The sequence below is a fragment of the Onychomys torridus genome, chromosome 22 (genome assembly GCF_903995425.1).
Source record: "Onychomys torridus chromosome 22, mOncTor1.1, whole genome shotgun sequence".
In the NCBI taxonomy this organism is placed as follows: Eukaryota; Metazoa; Chordata; class Mammalia; order Rodentia; family Cricetidae; genus Onychomys; species Onychomys torridus.
The window spans coordinates 4,085,824-4,105,444 of record NC_050464.1 but is presented as its reverse complement, the minus strand read 5'-3'; the positions used below and the strand labels follow the sequence as shown (position 1 = coordinate 4,105,444).

At 40.7% G+C, this 19,621-nt stretch overlaps 1 protein-coding gene across 5 annotated transcripts in view; it reads left to right on the top strand.

The window, feature by feature from the left end:
- Positions 1 to 19,621, top strand: part of Pan3 (poly(A) specific ribonuclease subunit PAN3) — a 126,128-nt gene that overhangs the window by 26,103 nt on the left and 80,404 nt on the right. For all 5 annotated transcript variants that reach the window (XM_036171835.1, XM_036171832.1, XM_036171834.1 and 2 more), the window contains exons 2-4: positions 5,584 to 5,705; positions 7,855 to 7,921; positions 9,413 to 9,483. In XM_036171835.1, coding sequence (XP_036027728.1) covers positions 5,584 to 5,705; positions 7,855 to 7,921; positions 9,413 to 9,483 — 260 coding nt within the window. The remainder of the gene's footprint in view (positions 1 to 5,583; positions 5,706 to 7,854; positions 7,922 to 9,412; positions 9,484 to 19,621) is intronic.

Sequence of the window (19,621 nt, the reverse complement as noted above, 5' to 3'; positions counted from 1 at the left end):
CTGCTTATTACGTCCCTTGTCATGTTTATTTAGAGTTTCCTCCAGGGCTTGTAAACGAGCACCTAGGGTCTGTTCCAGGGAGTAAACCTCCTCTCTTGTAAGGGATTCCTGATTTTTCATGGAATCATGGAAGTTTTTATGTTGTTCTTCTGAAACACACGATTCCATGGACCTTATCTTATCAAGTAATGATAATTTTTCTTCCTTATATAACAACTTCACTCTGGAGAGTTAGTGTTCTATCCATTAAATACTCATATTTATTATCAATAAAAGCAATTTTGGGTACAAGCTTGTTTTGTAAATTCTGGTTAGCAGATTCCAGAGAGAGAATCTTTTTATGTAAGTCCTGGCCAGCAGATTCCAGAGAAAGAATCTTTTTCTGTAAGCCTTCATTGCTATCTTTTAAAACCTGTAAATCCTGGTTAGCAGATTCCAGAGAGAGAATCTTTTTATGTAAGCCTTCATTGCTATCTTTTAAAACCTGTAATTCCTGGTTAGCAGATTCCATAGACAGAATCTTTTTCTGTAAGCCTTCATTGTTATCTTTTAAAGCCTGTATCAGTCCCAATAATGACTCATCTTTGTTCTTATTATTAAACCAGTGTTTGAACACTGTGTGAATTATTACAATGAATGTCAAAATGGTACAGGCCAGATATGTCTTAGGGAGGTCGTATATTTCCAGGAAAATGTCATTCATCATACAGGCAAAAAGGTTATTGTGAGGTAATGTTGTCAGCCATATTACAAGAATTACTCAAAATTTGTTAGTCAGTTTTAAGGTGTAAAATTATCAAGTACTTTTACTTGAAAGAAGCTTACCTTTCTGTGGTTTTGGGGGGTGCAGTAGCACTTTTCAGCCAGCAGGAGGTGTTGGTATAGCTCCAAAGCAAGGCCTGCTGGCGACCTTGGCTGGTGGCAGCTGAAGGCAGGAGCCAAGATGGCGGGGAGCCGGCACTCAGGGAGGACTGGGAATGCCTCACAGCGGTTTTCGCTGGTCTGGGGGATAAGCTAGGGAACTGAGACCGGACTAGCTGCTCCCTTTTTTTCGGAATGGAACCGTGTAGGTGTCCCCTGGTTAAATGGAACTTTGCAGGCGGGTTTAGGTACCCGCCAGCTGGGGAGGAGGCTGAGGGAGGGAGCCGCCTAGGCCTTTGGAATTTGCCCCACATGAGCACCAGATATTGGTGAAATTATTAAGGCCACTCCACGTAGTTAAAAGGGAGGTTTATTTTGTGGGGTAACTTACAAATGAAGGGGTAGGTTGCAGGGTCTGGGAAAGGGATGGCGCAGTCCGGCGGTGTTCTCTGGAGAACTCTGCTCGGTCTACCTCCAGCGTCCAGAGACCAGGAACCAAGAGAGAGACCTCTTCCCGATCCTTGGTCTTCCGCTTCCTCCTTCGCCCTGCCTTGTGGGCGTGACCATTTCCGAAGCCTCAATGGGGGTTGGAACTTCCAGGCCAATGCTGGGATGGCTATCCACTACAAAAGAGCCCTGCAAACCAGGTTAGTCTTCATTCCTTGGGAGAGGAAAAAGGAAAGAGTAAGAAGAACAAGGTGATTATAGACTAGAACAGAAGTGAGCTGACCTGATAAGTTGACATTGGTGTTAATGAAGGAGAAGATGTAGGGAGTGAGAGAGTTTGGTGGAGATAGGTTATGAAAACTGACTAGTGTGATTGTTGGACTCCTCTCTGCTGTGAGCGGTCCCTGTCCTTTCTCAGTCTTAGGATGCTGTCCTAGTCTGTAGGTACTGCTCCACAGTCTCAGATGCTGGTTATACCTCTGCAAGTTTATTCATGGTTCATGTTGAGCATACTCATCTCAGCTCTGAGCAGCTCTTCCCAATATCCCATATGCTGTTTGAAGTCTGAATGTTCTGCAGACTTTGGTGGCCTCTGGATTTTCAGCTCCCCAAGGGATGCCTAGGTCTGACCTGAAGCCCCTCTTACCTTCGTAACCTCACAGGATTCTGTTGGTCAATGCTGCACAAATCCTAATTGGTCTTATAATAAAAACTTGGAGCCAGACATTGGAGTAAATGCTGAAAGATCAGAGGAAACAAGCCACAGCCACTTATCTCCTCACCAACTCAGTCGAAAGGGGAAGATAAAGATCCTGTCTCCACAAATTCTCAGACAGAATGCCCCCGAGTCCTCAGCTGAAAGGGCTCACTCAATTCCTGTCTCCTCCCGCCTTATATTCCTTTTTCCATGCAGCCAAATCACTTCCTGTCTCAGTCTCCCCAGTGCTGGGATTAATGGTTTGTGTGCTTACCAAATACTGGTAGCAAAGGCATGAGCTTCCAAGTGCTGGGACTAAATAAAGGTGTATGCCACCACTGCCTGGCCTCTCTGTTTAATCTAGTGGCTGTCTTTGCCTTCTGATCTTCAGGCAAACTTTATTTGTTAAGAATATAAACAAGGGCTGGGTGGTTGGTGGCACACGCCTTTAATCCCAGCACTTGGGAGGCAGAGGTAGGCGGATCTTTGTGAGTTCGAGGCCAGCCTGGGTGGGCTACAGAGCGAGTTCCAGGAAAGGTGCAAAGCTACACAGAGAAACCCTGTCTTGAAAAAAAAAAAAAAAAATCTACCAAGAATATAAACAAGGGCTGGAGAGATGGCTCAGAGGTTAAGAGCACTGGTTGCTCTTCCAGAGGTCCTGAGTTCAGTTCTAGGCACCCACATAGTGGCTCACAGCCATCTGTAATGAGATCTGGTGCCCTCTTCTGGTGGGCAGGGATACATGCAGATCAAACACTGTATACATGGTAAATAAATGTTAAAAAAAAAAAAAAAGGTAATATTCTGTTTATATTCTAAGTCAGGGTTCATGGTATAGTCTTGTGAGACTTGGTCTGAGCTTCTTGAGTGCATGGTTCACAGTGGGTCTTGGGCTGCCATGCTGCCACAGTCTTTGTGAAGTCGCTTCTTGTTTCTGCTGTGTTAGTTGGCTCTGAGGAGAGAGAAATTCTCCTAGCATCTCTCTGCTCATACTGCTGCTGCCTTGGATGTGATCCAACGGTTTATAGAGGGTTTATTACTCTTCTGATAGTCGCTCTTCAGCTTTGCACAAATTCGTCCCTGAAGACTCTTGGCAGACCATGCCTGAGTGTTGTCTACCACCTTTAAAAGGGAAACTTTAAACCTGTATAAAAGTAGAGAGTATAATGATTGCAAGACATCAGACTTTAATAAGCATTTTGCTAATTTATCCAGTTTTGTTTTTCTGGAGTGTTCATGCATGTTAGGGAACTAACTAAGGGCCTCACTCATGCTAGGCAAGTTATCTACCGCCAAGTTCCCAGCCCTCTGTTTTATTACTTATTTTTGTTAGTGTTTAGTTGTTTGTTTTTCTTGTCTCGTGCTATAGTCCTGGTCTGAAACACACTATGTAGCCCAGAGGGGCCTCTTGCCTTAGTGTCTGTCTGTCTGTCTCTTTCTTTTTTTTCTTTTCTTTTTCTTTTGGTTTTTTGAGACAGGGTTTCTCTGTGTAGTTTTGGTTCCTGTCCTGGAACTCGCTCTGTAGACCAGGCTGTCCTTGAACTCAGAGATCCACCTGGCTCTGCCTCCCTAGTGCTGGGATCAAAGGCGTGCGCCACCACCGCCCTGCTGCCTTAGCCTCTTGAATGAATGCTGCCATATCTGCTACCTTTTAATTTTGACACCAGGGTCCCACTGAGTTGCTCAGTGTGTCCTTGAGCTCTGCCTTGAATTTGATCCCACCGTCTCAGCCTCCTAAATAGTTGAGATTATAGCCTGTGACACCAGGCCTGGAATGCTAGGGATATTTTAAATAAATCCTGCCCATCAATCATACTTATTTTAAATTAGTACATGGTAATTCTTCAATGGGTATATTAAAATTCATTTAATACTTTTTGGTTGATGTATTATATTTTATGCTTTAAAGTGATACTATTCATTCATTCATTCATTCATTCATTCATTCCAGACAGGGTATCATGTACCCCAGGCTGATCTCAAACTTAACTATGTAGTAGAGGATGACTTTGGGTTCTGATCTTCAGGTCTCTACCTCCCTAGTGGAGTTCTGAGATTATAGGCATATACTACTATGCCTGGTTTGTGCAGCAGGGGATAGAGTTCAAGGCTTCCTGCATGCTAGGCAAACTGAGCTATATCCCTGAGCTTTGTGGACTTATTTTGTTTGCTTTTTTAGGTGGGGGCTGATAAGTTTCTCTGTGGCTGCTTGGATCAGCTCAGGTTCTTGGTGTAAAGATAAGGCATTGTAAGAAGTCCTGCATGCCAAGTTCTAGCCACGTGGTGGTGGCGCACACCCAGCACTTGGGAGGCAGAGGCAGGTGGATTTCTGTGAGTTGGAGGCCAGCCTGGTCTACAGAGTGAGTTCCAGGACAGCCTCCAAAGCTACACAGAGAAACCCTGTCTCGAAAAACCAAAAACCAAACCAAACCAAAAACCCAAAAAAAAAAAAAAAAAAAGTCCTGCATGCCAAGTTCTGAGGATAGTGTCTAAAACACCCCAGTACTTGTGGCCTTGCTAATTGACTGTCTTCGTCTTCTGTACCTCTCCCTTAAGTCAGCACAGGGCTCCTAGTAATGCAGTACCGTAGCCTCTTGTAGCTTTCACAGTTTCTTTCTGAATTCTAAGATAGCATAAGGGTGTCTGTTTTAGATTGGTTGGGAAGAGAAACTTGGCTCTGTTTACATTACTTCAGAGATTGTGATCAGGAGTCTTTAGTCCTTTGCTAAATTAAAGGAAGGACTAGGAAGCTAGAAATTCAAGATAGTTGTTTTTTCCTTCTTATCTGTAGTGTCTATTAGGTGATTAGTATAAAAATACCATTTCTAGTCCAGCAGTGGTGGTACACACCTTTAATCCCAGAGGCAGGAGGATCTCTGAGTTCAAAGCCAGCCTGGTCTACAGAGGGAACAGCCAGGGCTGCACAGAGAAACCCAGTCTTGAACCCCCCCCCCCCAAAAAAAAACCCAAAAAAAACGAAACAAACTCCAAATAAACAAAAAACAAAAACCATTTCTGGAGGCAGGGAGAGAGTAGCCAACATGACCCCCCCCCCCCTTCAAGACAGGGTTTCTCTATGTAGCTTTGCGCCTTTCTTTCCTGGAACAGCTTTCCAGGCTGGCCTTGAACTCAGAGATCTGCCTGCCTCTGCCTCCCGAGTGCTGGGATTAAAGGCATACGTCACCACTGCCCAGCTACATTTTTTTTAAAGTAATTTATTTATTTTTATTTTATATGCATTGGTGTTTTGCCTACATGTATGTCTGTGTGAGGGTGCTGCATCCCCTGGAACCAGAGCTACAGATAGTTGTGAGCTACCATGTGGTTGCTGGGAATTGAACCCGGGTCCTCTGGAAGAGCAGCCATTGCTCTTAATCTCTGAGCCATCCCTCCAGGGCCCAACATAAACATTTTAAAACAGTTTTTCAGAGACAAGTAAATCTTGGGTTTTGGCCTGGTAAACAAACAAGTAAGTGACAGACTATGGGACTTCCAAAGTTATTTAGAAACAAAGAAAGAGAATGGTGTTTTGTCCTTGTAAATAATTGTAAATACTTGGTATTTTCCTTCTCTTGCAGTTCCTGGAATGGACGGAGGTGCTTTAACTGACACAAGTCTCACAGATTCCTATTTCAGCACCAGCTTTATTGGAGTCAATGGATTTGGAAGCCCTGTAGAAACAAAGTATCCCTTGATGCAGGTATTGTCCTGATGGATTGAGACTTCTTCCATTCTTAAACTGTTTGGGTAGAAGGGGAGACTTTAAGAGGTGAGAGATGGATTATTTAGGAAGTTGTCTGTGGGGTTGGAGTCAGGGAGAACTTTCAAGGTAGGGTTTGGGAAGAGAGATGGCAGTGGAGTGTGCAGAGGGTAGATAGAGATTGTTCCACATGGATTGCATGTGTTAAGCTCGATCGTGCTGGTAGTCAGATTTAAACACATTTCAGTAGATAAATACGTGTATATGCTGTCAGTTTTGAAAAAACCTCTTATCCCCACTCACCAGACATCTTGTTAACCTTCGCAGACAGCTAGCAGTACTGGTAACAATTCCCTGAGCTTGCTTTCTATCAGGAAGATTCTATTGCACATTTCTGCATTTACATTTCAGCTCTTCAATGTGAAGCCAATGGTGCTTGAGTGATGTCATGTTAACATTGCCTTTTTCATTTTTTAAAAGCATTCTGCTCTTTGTAGCTGACTTTTCTCTTTGTCATAACTGTATACAATGCTGAAGACAAGAATTTTGTAGATAAATTAGAATGAGCTTGGAGAATGTTTCTAATGTCCTTTGGAGACTGCCATAATAGTGAAAGTGGTGCCGTGCTGTTCCTTGCTTCTGCTGATCCCCATGATTGTGATAGGATGCTAAAACACTGGCTGTTCGGTTTCCATTCAGTGCTGGACTGACTTTAAGAATGAGTTTTAACTTCATTACTAAAAGCTCATGTTTCGTTGTTGCTAATGTTCCTTATAGGTTAGTAAGCATTTAAGTGAGCATGCACAGTCATGGACATGAGTCACCTCTCCTTTGTGTGTGGTTAGTCTATGTGTGCTGCACAGGTGTGTATCCATGCATGATCATGTGGCCACCACAGCTGGATGTCAGTTGTTTGCTTCTGTTGTTCTTTGCCTTACTCCTTTGAGACAGAATCTCTTACTGAACTAGAAGCTGGTTGTTTTGGTTAGGCTGGCCAGCCAGAGCATCCAGGAGCCACCTGTAGGCAAGCTTTTTACATTGGTGGGGAGATTTAGTTTCACATCCTCATTCTTGGTGAGCAGGAGCTTAGCCACTGAACTTTGTACTCACTCCTGAATTTCTTATTATTAATGTATAGTTATTTTGAGACAAGACCTCATGTGGCTTTGGCTGATCCAAAATTTCCAGTGTAGACCTTGAACTCTTGATTACCTCACAACTGCCCACAAGTTCTATGACAGGCATGTAATACACATGTGTATTATCATATGTATCACATGACATATATATAATTTTATATTAAAGTTGTCTTAAGAACTTGCCTTACTGCTCCCCTTTTTAATAACGCAGAGACTGAGTAAGAAGCCGAGTGACTTAAGTTTGGGATTACAGGGTTTTAGGCTTGAGCCGAGAAAGTCTAATTTAGATTACTTTTTCAGAGACTGAGTTAGCTTCATATATATGACTTGCTGGTTTCAAAGTCCTTCTAGACATAGAGGCAATGGGGTAGGTAAGAAAAGCAGAGGATATGTTTGGCAAACAGAAAACAGTCTAATTGTACTAGCTTTTGAAGGTATATGAAGGATAATACAAATTGAGAGATGTCAGACCATGTACTGACTTTTTTTTTAATGACCATCAATTCTTATATTTATTATGTATTGAATTTGGTAATAGATGATTTTTTTCTCCTTTTAAAATTTATTATATTTGTGTTTTAATTTTACACACAGCCATGGGTTCCCCTGTCCTCCCCCCTCCCTCCCATGCACTGACTTCTTATAGTTACTTTCCACCTTCTTGGAAGAGTATTGGAATTTATATTTTATGGGTGAGGAAGTTGTCTTGCTCTTGCTGGTAAGTTACAGAATTGCAGTTCAAATAGGCCTGTTTTTAAAAGACTTGGCTATGAGAGCATTTGATGGGCTTCCGGGAGTCTGTATGCAGGGAGTTGTAATCTAAGCAATAGTAGCAGTGTGTGTAGGGGAAATGAGCTTGTTGGTGATGTGAAAGATCATTTGGCTTCTTGCACAGTTTCTGCGTCATTAAAAAGGAAGGGGAAGGTGCAGGCTGGAGCAGTCGGTCTTACTGTTGGATGCTCTTAATTCTGCACTTGTCAATGGCCACATGTGCATGTTTTATTTTTCAGAGAATGACTAGTAGTAGCAGCTCCCCAAGTCTTCTAAATGACAGTGCCAAGCCATATGCAGGCCATGGTAAGATCTGATCCTGTGTGTGTGCGTGTGTGTGTGTGCGTGTGTGTGCGCGCGCGCGTGTGTGTGTGTGTGTGTGCGCGCGCGCGCGTGTGTGTGTGTGCGTGCTCGCGCCTATGCGTGTAATTCTAAAAGCAATATGATCATAGTAGAAATTTTAGAAATTAAGAACATGTATTAATTAGAAAGTAAAGTTTATCAAGAACAAGATTTTGAGTCACCCATTTTTCTTTTTATATTAATAAATAGAATAATTAAGATTACATTAAACATTCTAATCATTCCACTTCTTGATTAATATGAGTTAAATTAATAGATATTTTCATAGTTTGTTATTGCCTCTTTTATAAGAAGTGACACTTTAATGGACTATATGTGTGACTAGTTTAAAAAAACTTTGTCTTGTACTTCTGCCAGTACTTTTAATCATTTGTTTTGGATAAATCTTAGCAATGGAATTGTTTTAGAAATTACGAGCATTTAACTTGTTATGTAATAGTTCCAGATTTTTCCTATATTTTACTTTAAGAAGTGTTCCATGGTAAAGTAAGTGTGTGTGTGTGTGTGTGTGTGTGTGTGTGTGCGAGCGCTGAAGAAAAAAGTAACATTTTAACATTAGACTTAATGTTCAAAACTACTTTGTAACATTATATATTTTAATATTCCCATATTGTTTAAATGTTATACAAGGTGACATGATACATAATAAATTTATTTATTATATAAAAATATCTGTCTTGCTACTTATTAGCATTTTTCTTTATGCATTATAACTTATTTCATACTAAATCATTTTAAGACCAGTGAACCACTACAAAGCACCAGCTAAGAAGAAGGCAGAGAAATTAAGCATAAATCTCTGTGTATTATGTTTTAAGGAATTTTAGAACTCCTTTTAAGGAAGGGCATTTACTACACGTGAAGTACTAAAGTTCCATGTGTTGTCTGTCTTCTGAAAACTTCTGATGTGTAAAGTGGGAAACAATTCAAGAGTTGTAATGTTTGGAGAGTAATGACATTTTGAACCTGTAAAACCTTCGGATTCTGTTTGTATTGGAAACATTTAGTATTTTCATCAAGAATGTCAGGAGTCTCTTGATAATGTAAAACTATGGATTAGTCTATAGAGTAGAAGGTTTGAAGGCCTCAGTGTTTAATCTGATCTGAACCTCGATCTCTCTGGCCCTGACTCCTTTTATCCCCAAGACTTAGTCTTAGCACAAGTGTTTACTATAACTAGACTTCCTTCACAACTTACTTCTTTTCCATTTTTCTTTTGTTTTAATCAAGCAGGTGCATTTTTACAAAGAGATATGTACTTGACTTGGTAGACAGCAGTATATGTTGAATGAAGTAGTTATCAGTTTGTAGCACGTGCATTTGCACGTGCAGGTACGTGAGCTCTGAGCTTGCTTTCATGGTACTGCCAGGTTGACAAGGATCAGCCTTGCTTGTTACCTGAGTTGTTGGAAACCTGTGTGACTTGCCTTCCAGATCCTCTGACTTCACCTGCTTCATCCTTGTTTAATGACTTCGGTGCCCTCAGCATCTCCCAGAGAAGGAAGGTAGGTGAACGTTGAAATTCCAGTGCAACTAAGTGCAGTTTAAGGGGGTATGAGACCTTGTATGGGCTGAGTGCTCTTCCTGTGTTTACTTAAGTTTTTCCTTATCTCCTTGCTTTCTCTCATTGCTTTTGGCTTTTTGAGTTGGGATCTTAAATAGCCCAGGCTGGCCTGTATCTGTGATGGTTCTCCTGCCTCAGCCCCCTCAGTGCTGGGACTCTAGGCATGCAATACCATGTCTGACACCTTATCTCTTCTATATGGAATTGTATTTGATCTGTATGCACAGGATGAAGAAAATTTATGCAAAGGGATGAAATCCTTCTGCTTGCTTTTTGTGCTTTTTCTAATTAAATTCTGTTGCTGTTAATATAACCCAGTGTAGGCATTTTAACCATATTTTAGCTTTATTTTTTGACTTGAGACTACATTTTAAAAGGTTTTCCATATTTTGTACTCATTACAAAACAAACTTAAGGTTTACAACTTTTCATAATTGACCAACTATTTAAAACTAAATTTTAATTAAAACTCTGACCGGGTGGTGGTGGCGCACGCCTTTAATCCCAGCACTCAGGAGGCAGAGCCAAGCGGATCTCTGTGAATTTGAGGCCATCCTGGACTACCAAGTGAGTTCCAGGACAGGCGCAAAACTACACAGAGAAACCCTGTCTCGAAAAACAAACAAAACAAAACAAAACAAACCCAAAAAAACCCAACAACTCTGGATTTGTTTGTTGTTGGTTTTTTTTTACTGGGGGTAGTGACAACACAGTTTTAATAAGTAGCTCAGGCTGGCCTTGAATTCATAACACCATTGCCTCAATTTTCCAAGTGCTAGAATTACAAGTATGTGCCACCATGCTTAACCCTTAACATCTGTTCATGTTATAAATTTGATTTAATTTGATATAATTTAGATTTGAGGTTTATAGACTTGTAGAATTTTATACGGATTTTGTGATAAGTTGAAATGAATGTGGTTTGGTGCCTTTGGGTCTTAGTGAGAGCCATGCTGATGTGAATAGTACCTAAGAAAAGCTGGTCATTTGGTTAGGACAGGTAGTAGCTAAAGATACAGGAACTTGCTGGGCAGTGGTGGCGCACGCCTTTAATCCCAGCACTCGGGAGGCTGAGTCGAGTGGATCTCTGTGAGTTCAAGGACAGCCTGGTCTACAGAGTGAGTTCCAGGACAGGCTCCAAAGCTACACAGAGAAACCCTGTCTCAAAAAACAAAACAAACAAACAAACAAAAAGATAGAGGAATTTGTGCATCTTGATGGATGTTACTGTGAAGTTTAAAATACTCTTGTTTTCTAAGTAATGAGAGAAAGGCCCCAAGTTAAATAGAAAAAAATGAACTGAAGAGGAGTTTGAACAGAGATGTCTGAACAGAGAGGGGAGTGTGGCATGAAGTTCACAGTGACTATGGTGGTGATGGCTTTATGACTAAGCTTAATGAATCACATGTGTAAAATATGTGTAACGCTGCCATTCAGTCACACCTCAATAAGTGACTTACAGCACTTGACAAGACTGGGTGTTTTCAAAGCAGAACAAACATTTTCAGGACTTGGCATGTAATCACACGAGCACTTTGTGCATGTGATGTTGTTTCCATCTTTAGAATTGGATTAGAGGGCTGGAGAGATGGCTCAGTGGCACTGACTGCTCTTCCAAAGGTCCTGAGTTCAATTCCCAGGAATCATGTGGTGGCTCACAACCACCTGTACTGAGACCTGGTGCCCTCTTCTGGCCTGCAGGGAATACTGTGTTTACATAATAAATAAATCTTAAAAAAAAAAAAAAAAAGAATTGGATTAGAGCAAAAAGGTGATTGGAAATGCTTTTAGCAGCTAGGCCTGATAGATACAATGTTTGGGCTTCATTTTGTAGCTCTCTTTATGGTTTTCATCATAAATAAGGTTGGATTTTCTTCACACACTTTTCATGGGTTGGTGAGAAGTGGTAGTGGTTGAGGTGGACACCAGCAGATGTGTTGCAGTAGTGAGAGGCAGGACTGAGGCTCACTGTGGAGCACATGATCTAGAGTTCTTTGAGACAAAGAACTCTTGCCTTCGGCTTACTGGTCCTTCTAATGGCTTTCTCCTAGTTCAGAAGAATTAGCTAGAGTAAGTGCTGTTTCTGATCCTTGAGTAGACAGTAGAACTAGAATGGTAATTGAGCACTTAACAACAGCATTCCTGTGAAAGTTACCTAACTGGCTGCGTTTAAACAAAGAGTTGAAGTATACCATTTAGAGCTATTTTTGAAAAGTAGTGAAACTCAATGGGGATTTTAAGAGGAAAATACAGCACATGTTCTTTTTTCATAGAAGAAAACAATAAAAGGAAATATTAGTAGGTGATTGCAGTGCTTTGTAGCCCAGGCTGGCCTCAAACTTGCAGTGACCCTCCTTATGCCTCCTGAGACCTAGAATCACAGATTTGAGCTGCCCTGCCTGGCCTTCAGCATTAGAATATAGTTTAATAGAAGCAGAATAATAATACAAGGAAACACTTCCTGTGACTCTGGAGGTCCCTGGATTTCTAACCCTGTGACCTTGTGCCTTCATTCTAGATTATAATCTTCCCATTCATGAAATGATAGACATATCCTAAACAGATGTTGTGTTGTCTTTTATTTCTGAAAAACTGCCCTGTCTATAATTGAAAGTGTTAGTATCTAACTGCACAGTCTCCATTGCTGCTGTTGATAGTTAACAGAATGTGTGGTGGAGGGACACGTGGGCTTCATCCAGGAGATCAAGCTAGTACGTGCTATTTCTGTGGGTATGTGTTGTGTTTTAAATGCTAATGGTTGCTCAGAAAGTTGAAAAAAAATCCTTGTTTTAGGAATTTTTTGACAGTGGGAGTAATGCATGATGTGCTGGCAGTCATAGGGGCTACCTTTTTTTTTTTTCTTTTGTTGTAATTTATGTTTGTTTCTTGATGTAATTCTGTGGAAATAAAAATTATATTTAGTTATTTAATTAAATTCAGTGCTTATTTAATCAAGGTAGTATGATTACTTTTTGATGCTTCAAAATAATGCCAGAGATTAGGTAGTAGGTCATTCACTACCATTTCATAGACTGTAAGGTAAGTAACTTCCCCAAAATCCCAAGTGGGTTGATCCCAACAGTCATGTGTTTTTGCTATATGTGAAAATATTAATGAGTGCCCGCTTAAATATTTGTTGATTGCAAAGTAGCAGTGACTTTTCTAGATCCACGAGAACACAGGAGGAAAAATGTTTGATAGCGAAGACTGTAGAGAAGCTAAACCATCCAGGCAGGAGCTACCCCAATTAGGAAGGAGTCTCATTAAATCCCTCCTGCCTTCACAGATGAATAAGAGACTGGACCTGAGCATCTTAGCATTTATGAGCTTACTGAAGTAAAATGTGGTATGGAAATAGTATAAAAAGGTTCCTAGCTGTCATCTAGTTGTCCTCAGATATGTGAGAAGATTCCTGAACAATTCCATAGCTGAACATATATATGCCTTTGGTCATTACAGTAGAACCACAGGGACCAGCACCAGCTTCGCAGAGTCTAGAAACACCTGTAGAGCTGATAAGGCTGGGGCATCAAATATACAATTATTTTTCTTGTAATTTGGTTTTTAATTTCATACAGATCAGAACCATGATATACAAGAAATGATTTAAAATGATTTTTATATTTTTGCTTGAGAAGCATTGATGTTTTTCACTTTTATTTTCCTCATTAAGAATGTATATAGATCTAAAAGGTTATAATAAGAAATTTATGTAATTAATTTTGGGCAAGATAGATGTTGGAAGAATTAAATTCTAACTTTAATTAAATTTAAATTTAATTAAATTCTAAAGTCTGTGGAAAAGTTAAATCCCTGTAAAATGCTACCTATGACTTTGGAGTTTTGTTAAAAAACGAGAGTCAATAATTATGTTAGAGATTGGAGATAAAAACACAAGGCAGCCTTAGCAGCAAGGTGGGTACAGTTAAAGTTGGTTACTGGCTTGGAGTCACTGAATCATAGGTGTGATCCAGACAAGCAGTAAAACTTGGTCCCAAATCCTTTGAGAACGAAGTCCCTTATCACAGTTGGATGTAGGAGAGCACAGTGTGAGTGAGGGTTTGAGGCTCTGCTGGGGTTCTTGCCACTCTGTACAGGACCGCCACACGTGGTAGGTGTAAGTCCGGCACCTGAGCAGTCTGGTTGACATTCTTGGATTCCCTTTTATCTCTCTCAGGCTGAAGGTCTGACCATCATTTTATTCCCCTGCTCACTTAAGTTCATTCTCCCTGTCCCAGAATAAAAACTTGCTTAGGTACCTACTATTTACAAGTCTTTTGCTCACTTAAGTGTGTTTCAGTCCTAAAGTGGGGTAATGTTCAATTTTGTCCGTTTTTTTTAAGGCTTTACTATTGAGTTAAATTCCTGACACACCAATATTTCAGGAATTTTTGTTCTGCTCTGGGTCAGGATGAGAGCAGTGGGACCCTGGGGTGTGTGTTGGGGTGGGGAGAGTCCCCTGCTGTGGTTTGTTTGTGATGCAGTGTGGGTGGTGGAAGAATCTTCTGGGATACTTTGCTTGAGAGAACACCGGCTGTCTTCTCTCTGTTTATTTCTTCATTTGAACCCGGTTTGGGTCTTCTGGCTCTAGTCTCTTGAGAACATCCAACTGTCTCCTGTCTGTCTATTACAAAGCTTCCTGGTGATAAAGTGTTTCCTATTTTCTAATGAACGCTTTTTTCAGTTGGTTGTACAGTGAGCATTTGTATTGAACTAAGAAGGATTTTCTTTTTCTTTCTTTCTTGGGGTGGGGGTGGGGGCAGGATTTCTACATAGCTCTGACTGTCCTGGAACTTACTTAGACCAGGCTGGTCTTGATCCACTTCCCTCTGCCTCCCGACTGTTGGGACTAAAGGTGTACAGACAGCACGACGCCTGGCTCCAAGAAAGATTCTTCAGATCCACGATTGCATGATAACTTTGTCTTTTGATTGATTAAAAAAGTGGGCATAACATTTTGTTTTGGAGGTTGTTTAAATGTGTGTGATAGTGTGGAGTTTATACATCATAGCCAAAGAAAGTGAATTGAAGTTTGTGCCTTTTTACACACTGTTGGCTATTCTTATCATCCAGTCTTAAAATTTTAGAGATTGTTGAGATTGTTTGTTTATTTATTTATTTAAAACAGAAAAACAGTAGTTTAGAAAATACGGAGTGATTTTACCTTGGACGTTAGAGCCTAGTAGATCATTATGACATCTGCTTGACTTTTCTATACCCTACTGTGGTCATTGTATTTACAAAGTATAACTGTTACCAATGTTTTCCAAGGAAGTAGGTGTGAGGGAATGAATTAGTAAGGATGATTTTAGTCAACCCATATTGTGTTCACTAACCTGATAATTGAATTAATTTTTTTTTTTGTATTTTTGAAAAGAGAGAGTTAATATTTTAGGTTTTATTTTTTGACTATCATCTCTCATTGTTTCTTTTTTTTTGGAGCTGAGGATCCAACCCAGGGCCTTGCGCTTGCTAGGCAAGCGCTCTACCACTGAGCTAAATCCCCAAACCCCTCTCATTGTTTCTTACAGATTCCTTCACACTGGTAAGATTAAGAGAGACATTAAGATTGTGATACTTAAAGATGTGCAGTAGGTCTTTTTGGAGACAGGGTACTGTAATTAAGAGAACAGGTTTTGGAACTTGACCTTGTTAGTGGTGAGAGTGTAGGAAAATTATAAGATTTAAGATTTGTTTCGAATCCATAAAGTTGGTGTAATGATGGATATTAGCTTCATAAAATTGTGTATATTAAACACATTAGTGGATGTAAAATGTTTGGCATAGTGACGTGCTTGTCAGGTAGTTATTATAGTCTTTTATAGCTTATGATTCTGCAGTTTAAAAACTTAATCTGTTTCTGAGTATGTAGCAGGATTATTTTTCATTACTTCTTATTTCAAATCATAACAGAACAATTTTGAAGATACTCTGCTTCTTTTAAACATTTAACTAAGCAAGCATAGCATACACATTAAATTTTTAAAAAGTTGGGCTGGGGAAATAGCTGGGTTGGTAGAGTGCTTGCCTCGCATGCATGATGCTTACAATTGCTCTGATCCCCAGCACTGAATAAACTAGATATGGTGGTTCATACTCCAAGAGGAATGAGGAGGATCAGGAATTCTAGGTAGCTTGGGTTTCCTCACACAAAACAAAACAAGGTTCTGAGAAGATGACTCACTGTGTGAATTACTTGCTTTAAAAAGCCTGAGCACCTGCCCTGATTGTGATCCAGCACAATATAGAGATGGGTGTGTTGAAACCCATGACCTGGTCGGGTATGTGCCTCCTGCCTATATAGAATCTCAGTATTCCAAAGGCAGAGGCAGGGGAATTGCCTCAAGTTGGAAGCCAGTGTGGTCTACTTAGAGAGTTCTAGGCCACCCAAGGGCCATGTAGCAAAACTGTCCCCAAAAAAATGGAAAAGGGGGAAAAATAAGATGTCTTTAATCAGTTATATCAGCTTGTTTGTACTCCAATGAATTTAATTACTGATCATGAGTGGAATTGTAATGGTTTATTTTCTATAAGTAAAGATATTTTGAAATAGTCAGGACATCGAGTTACCTAAGGGATGACCTTCTGGAGTTAGAGGAGGTTATGGAAAAAAAAGCATGCTTATTTGGAAATAAGTATAGAGTAAACTCCAGCCAGAGGCTTCTGGTCGATGGACTTCACACTCGATTGTTAACTGCAGAGGACAATGGATTTGGACTGTCACTGAACATCAACTGAAGGGATGGATATCTATCTATCTATCTATCTATCTATCTAATTTTCTTATGTGTTCATGACTTACTTTTTTGAGCATATGCTGTTTTGATCATTGTTTCACAGTGCAGATAATGAAAGTCCTTGCTTATGGATTTGATATTCAAGGGAAACACTTTGGGGATAGCATCTTGTTTTTTGTGGTCTGTCATCAGTGATGTCATCTGGTCTGTCATTGGTGTAGTGCTTTGGGGTTGCTTTGTAGTCACCACGGACTCAGTGCTGTGAGCACTGGCCTGTTAGTTGCTAGTATTTATCTACACAGGTAGATTATTTTACACCATTCCTTCTAGATTTAAGTGTTCTTCAAAAAGAACAGCTCATACTGATCATTTATTCCTAAGGACAGAAAGGCTGATAACTGAAATCTTGAGTGAGTGAATGAAATTTGTTTTGAAGTGTGACCGTGCAACAGGAGGGTCAGGAGTTCAAGGTTGCCCTCAGCTGCACAGTCAGTTCAGAGGCAGTCCAGGCTATGCAGACCCTAACTCCCAAAATCTCAATTGCAAACAGCACAAAAGTCTAGAGACTTAGCCGCCTTGCTCGGGGCTGGAGGGTGTCTTCCAGTCTTCAGTCTCAGGCCAGCTCTTCCGTAGGCTGACCCGAAGGACTTTGTAAAATGGGGGCAGTGCTCTCGGTAGCAGCTTTGAAGGCTCCGTGAATTGGAAGTCAGGGGTCAAAAAGCAGAAAGCTGTAAAGCTTTTCAGTTTTGAGGGTGTCTCCTGTTCGTTTGTATCACTAGTGGTTTCTCATCTAGGTCTTGACTCTTGAGAACCTTTGACCCTTTCAAGTGTGGTTTGTAGGTGAGCAGTGCCTGGCGCTCTGGGGTAATTTGTAGAAATGGCGTCAGCCTCACTCTTGGTTGGCTGAGTCAGAATAAGTTTTTCACAAACTGCTTCTTGTGGTGATGGGGATGGATATCCAGAGCCTTGGGAATGCTAGGCAAGTTGGGATACCACTGAGCTACACTCCAACCTGTAACAAGATTCTACCAAAGCTCCATGTTCATCACACTTCTACTCTAAAGTAGATTTCAACCTTTTCCCCTTGAAAACATTGGCTCAAGACACCTTTAAAACTAAATCTAGACAAAAAGTAAAATAGGGTTCAGCTACTATTGTCTTACTGTCTTCGTAGTGTTAATTTAAGTTTTGTGAACTATAAAAGCCAGTCATTTTTGTAGGAACTCTTGAGACTCCATGTTAAAAAATAGATATGGATTAGAGAGGGAGCAGGGGAAGAAGAGCAGGACTCTGCTGTGGTGTCGGCTTGCCAGGAGGGGAGGGCAGTGGGGGTTAGAGCACTAATGCCCCATTTCATGATGATTATGAAGATGGGACTGCTTGGGCAACACAAGTATTGACTGTTTTTGTTTTTGTTTTTTTGATCATTGCAAATTCCAGTGCTTGCTAAGTTAGGATTTTAGAAGCTAAGGGGAAGGAGAGCCTCGGGCGTTGTTTGGCTTATGCTGAAGGATAACTCAGAAAAGCATGTACATAGTCATTTCACTAACATTTTGTTTCCTTCTTCCTCATCATCCATTTGATTATCTTTCCTCTTTCTGTCAGCCTCTGCTTTCAGCTAATCCGTACTTTTGAGACTACTAGTTGTTTTGCACTCTGAATTTATTACATTTGCTCCTGTTCTCTGCCTTGGTTCTTAGGTAGAGGCAAAGGTGGCATCCTGCGGGGAGAGGGCATTAGCACCACTTGAAGGCAGTTTTTGTGTTGCTACTGTGGTGATGGGCTGCTGTGGGGGTTTAGTGGGGAAGACAGGTGCAGCTAGTCATCTTGTAGGACTTGGGGCACCCCATTAAAAAGATCTATCCAGTGTACAGTGCTGAATTTGAGAAAACTTGACCTAGACTTCTCTGCCAGAGTCCACTCATTTATGGTCCCTGGCTTCCAGTTTCATATCTACACGTCCTCCAGATTGCTGTAGAACTTCCTTTTTGAAATGTATCCATTCCTGTCAACTCTTCTTAACCATTCCCTTTTGCCAAATGAGGTGCAAATTTGTTACCATAGGTTGATAGAATAAATGTTTTGTTATAAGGATGAAGCTTGAAAGCAGTCTCTTTAGCTTAACCCTCTAGCGACCTAGTGGTGCATAAACTCTATGCCACCATGCTTTGATCTAGGTGCATTTTCCCTATTCCCATCTCACCCTTGAGAACAGTCTTAGCCAGCCTACACTCCCATCTTTCTCTCCCCCTTCCCTTCCTCTCCTAACCTCTGCCTCATTTTTTCCTGCTTTGGTGTGCTTACTCTGCCTTAAAAGTCTGTTCAGGCACTTGCATCTCTCGTGAAGTGCCTTTGCTTGCTCTCTGGGTACCTCGTTCTGTGTGTATTTGCTGCAGTGAGTTACTTTGCCTTGTGTCTCTAGAGCTCCTAGACAATTACTTCTGTTTGAGGGAAAGGTGTGTGCATGTCAGCGTATTCTAAGCAACTACAAGAGTCCCCAATACAGTCTTTCCTCAGATGTTCAGGTGGAAATATTTTTCTTGAAATAGCCCAGCTGACTTAGAAATTAGCTCCCAGATGAGACATTCCTGTATTTTTTGTTCTGTGCAGTGAGACTTGTCAATGGAATCCTCTTTGTTTTAATGTGTACCTTTTTTTGCTATACCTTCATGCTTCCTGTTGCTGCCATTTCTTTTTTGAATGTTATTGTGTTGTGAATTTGTATCCTGTTGTTTCTGTTACTTTGTTTTTAATTTTTTTTTCCTTTTTTCTTTTTTTTTTTTCAAGATAGGGCCTCTCAAGTGCTGGGATTAAAGGCATGTGTCACCACACCTAGCTGCTCCTGTTAATTTAAATGATGCCGCCACATTAGGTCTTCTCAGTGTCCTGCAGGACCATGCAGCTTGTTGGCTGCTTATTGAGTTTGTGTCTGTTCCATTCAGCCTCAGAGATCTCCTTAGTTGCAGGCACTGGGTATAGAATAAAGGGAAAGGAGTAAGAATTGTTTGGAAAACCAAGAGACAATTCTTTTATTGTTAGTTTGTTTGTTTGAGACAGAGTTTCTCTGTGTAGCTTTGGAGCCTGTCCTGGAACTCACTTTGTAGACCAGGCTAGCCGAGAACTCAAAGAGATCCACCTGCCTCTGCCTCCCTGAGTGCTGGGATTAAAGGTGTGCGCCATCACCACCGCCTGGCTTCAAGAGACAATTCTAATAGAATTCTTGGGAGGAAAGGTGATCTATTACAATGTTTACTATATCACTATTATACTATATGAAAGAGAAACTGCATTGACTGTTAGAACTGAGTCAAAAAGAAAATGAACTTGTGACAAGTCTGAATT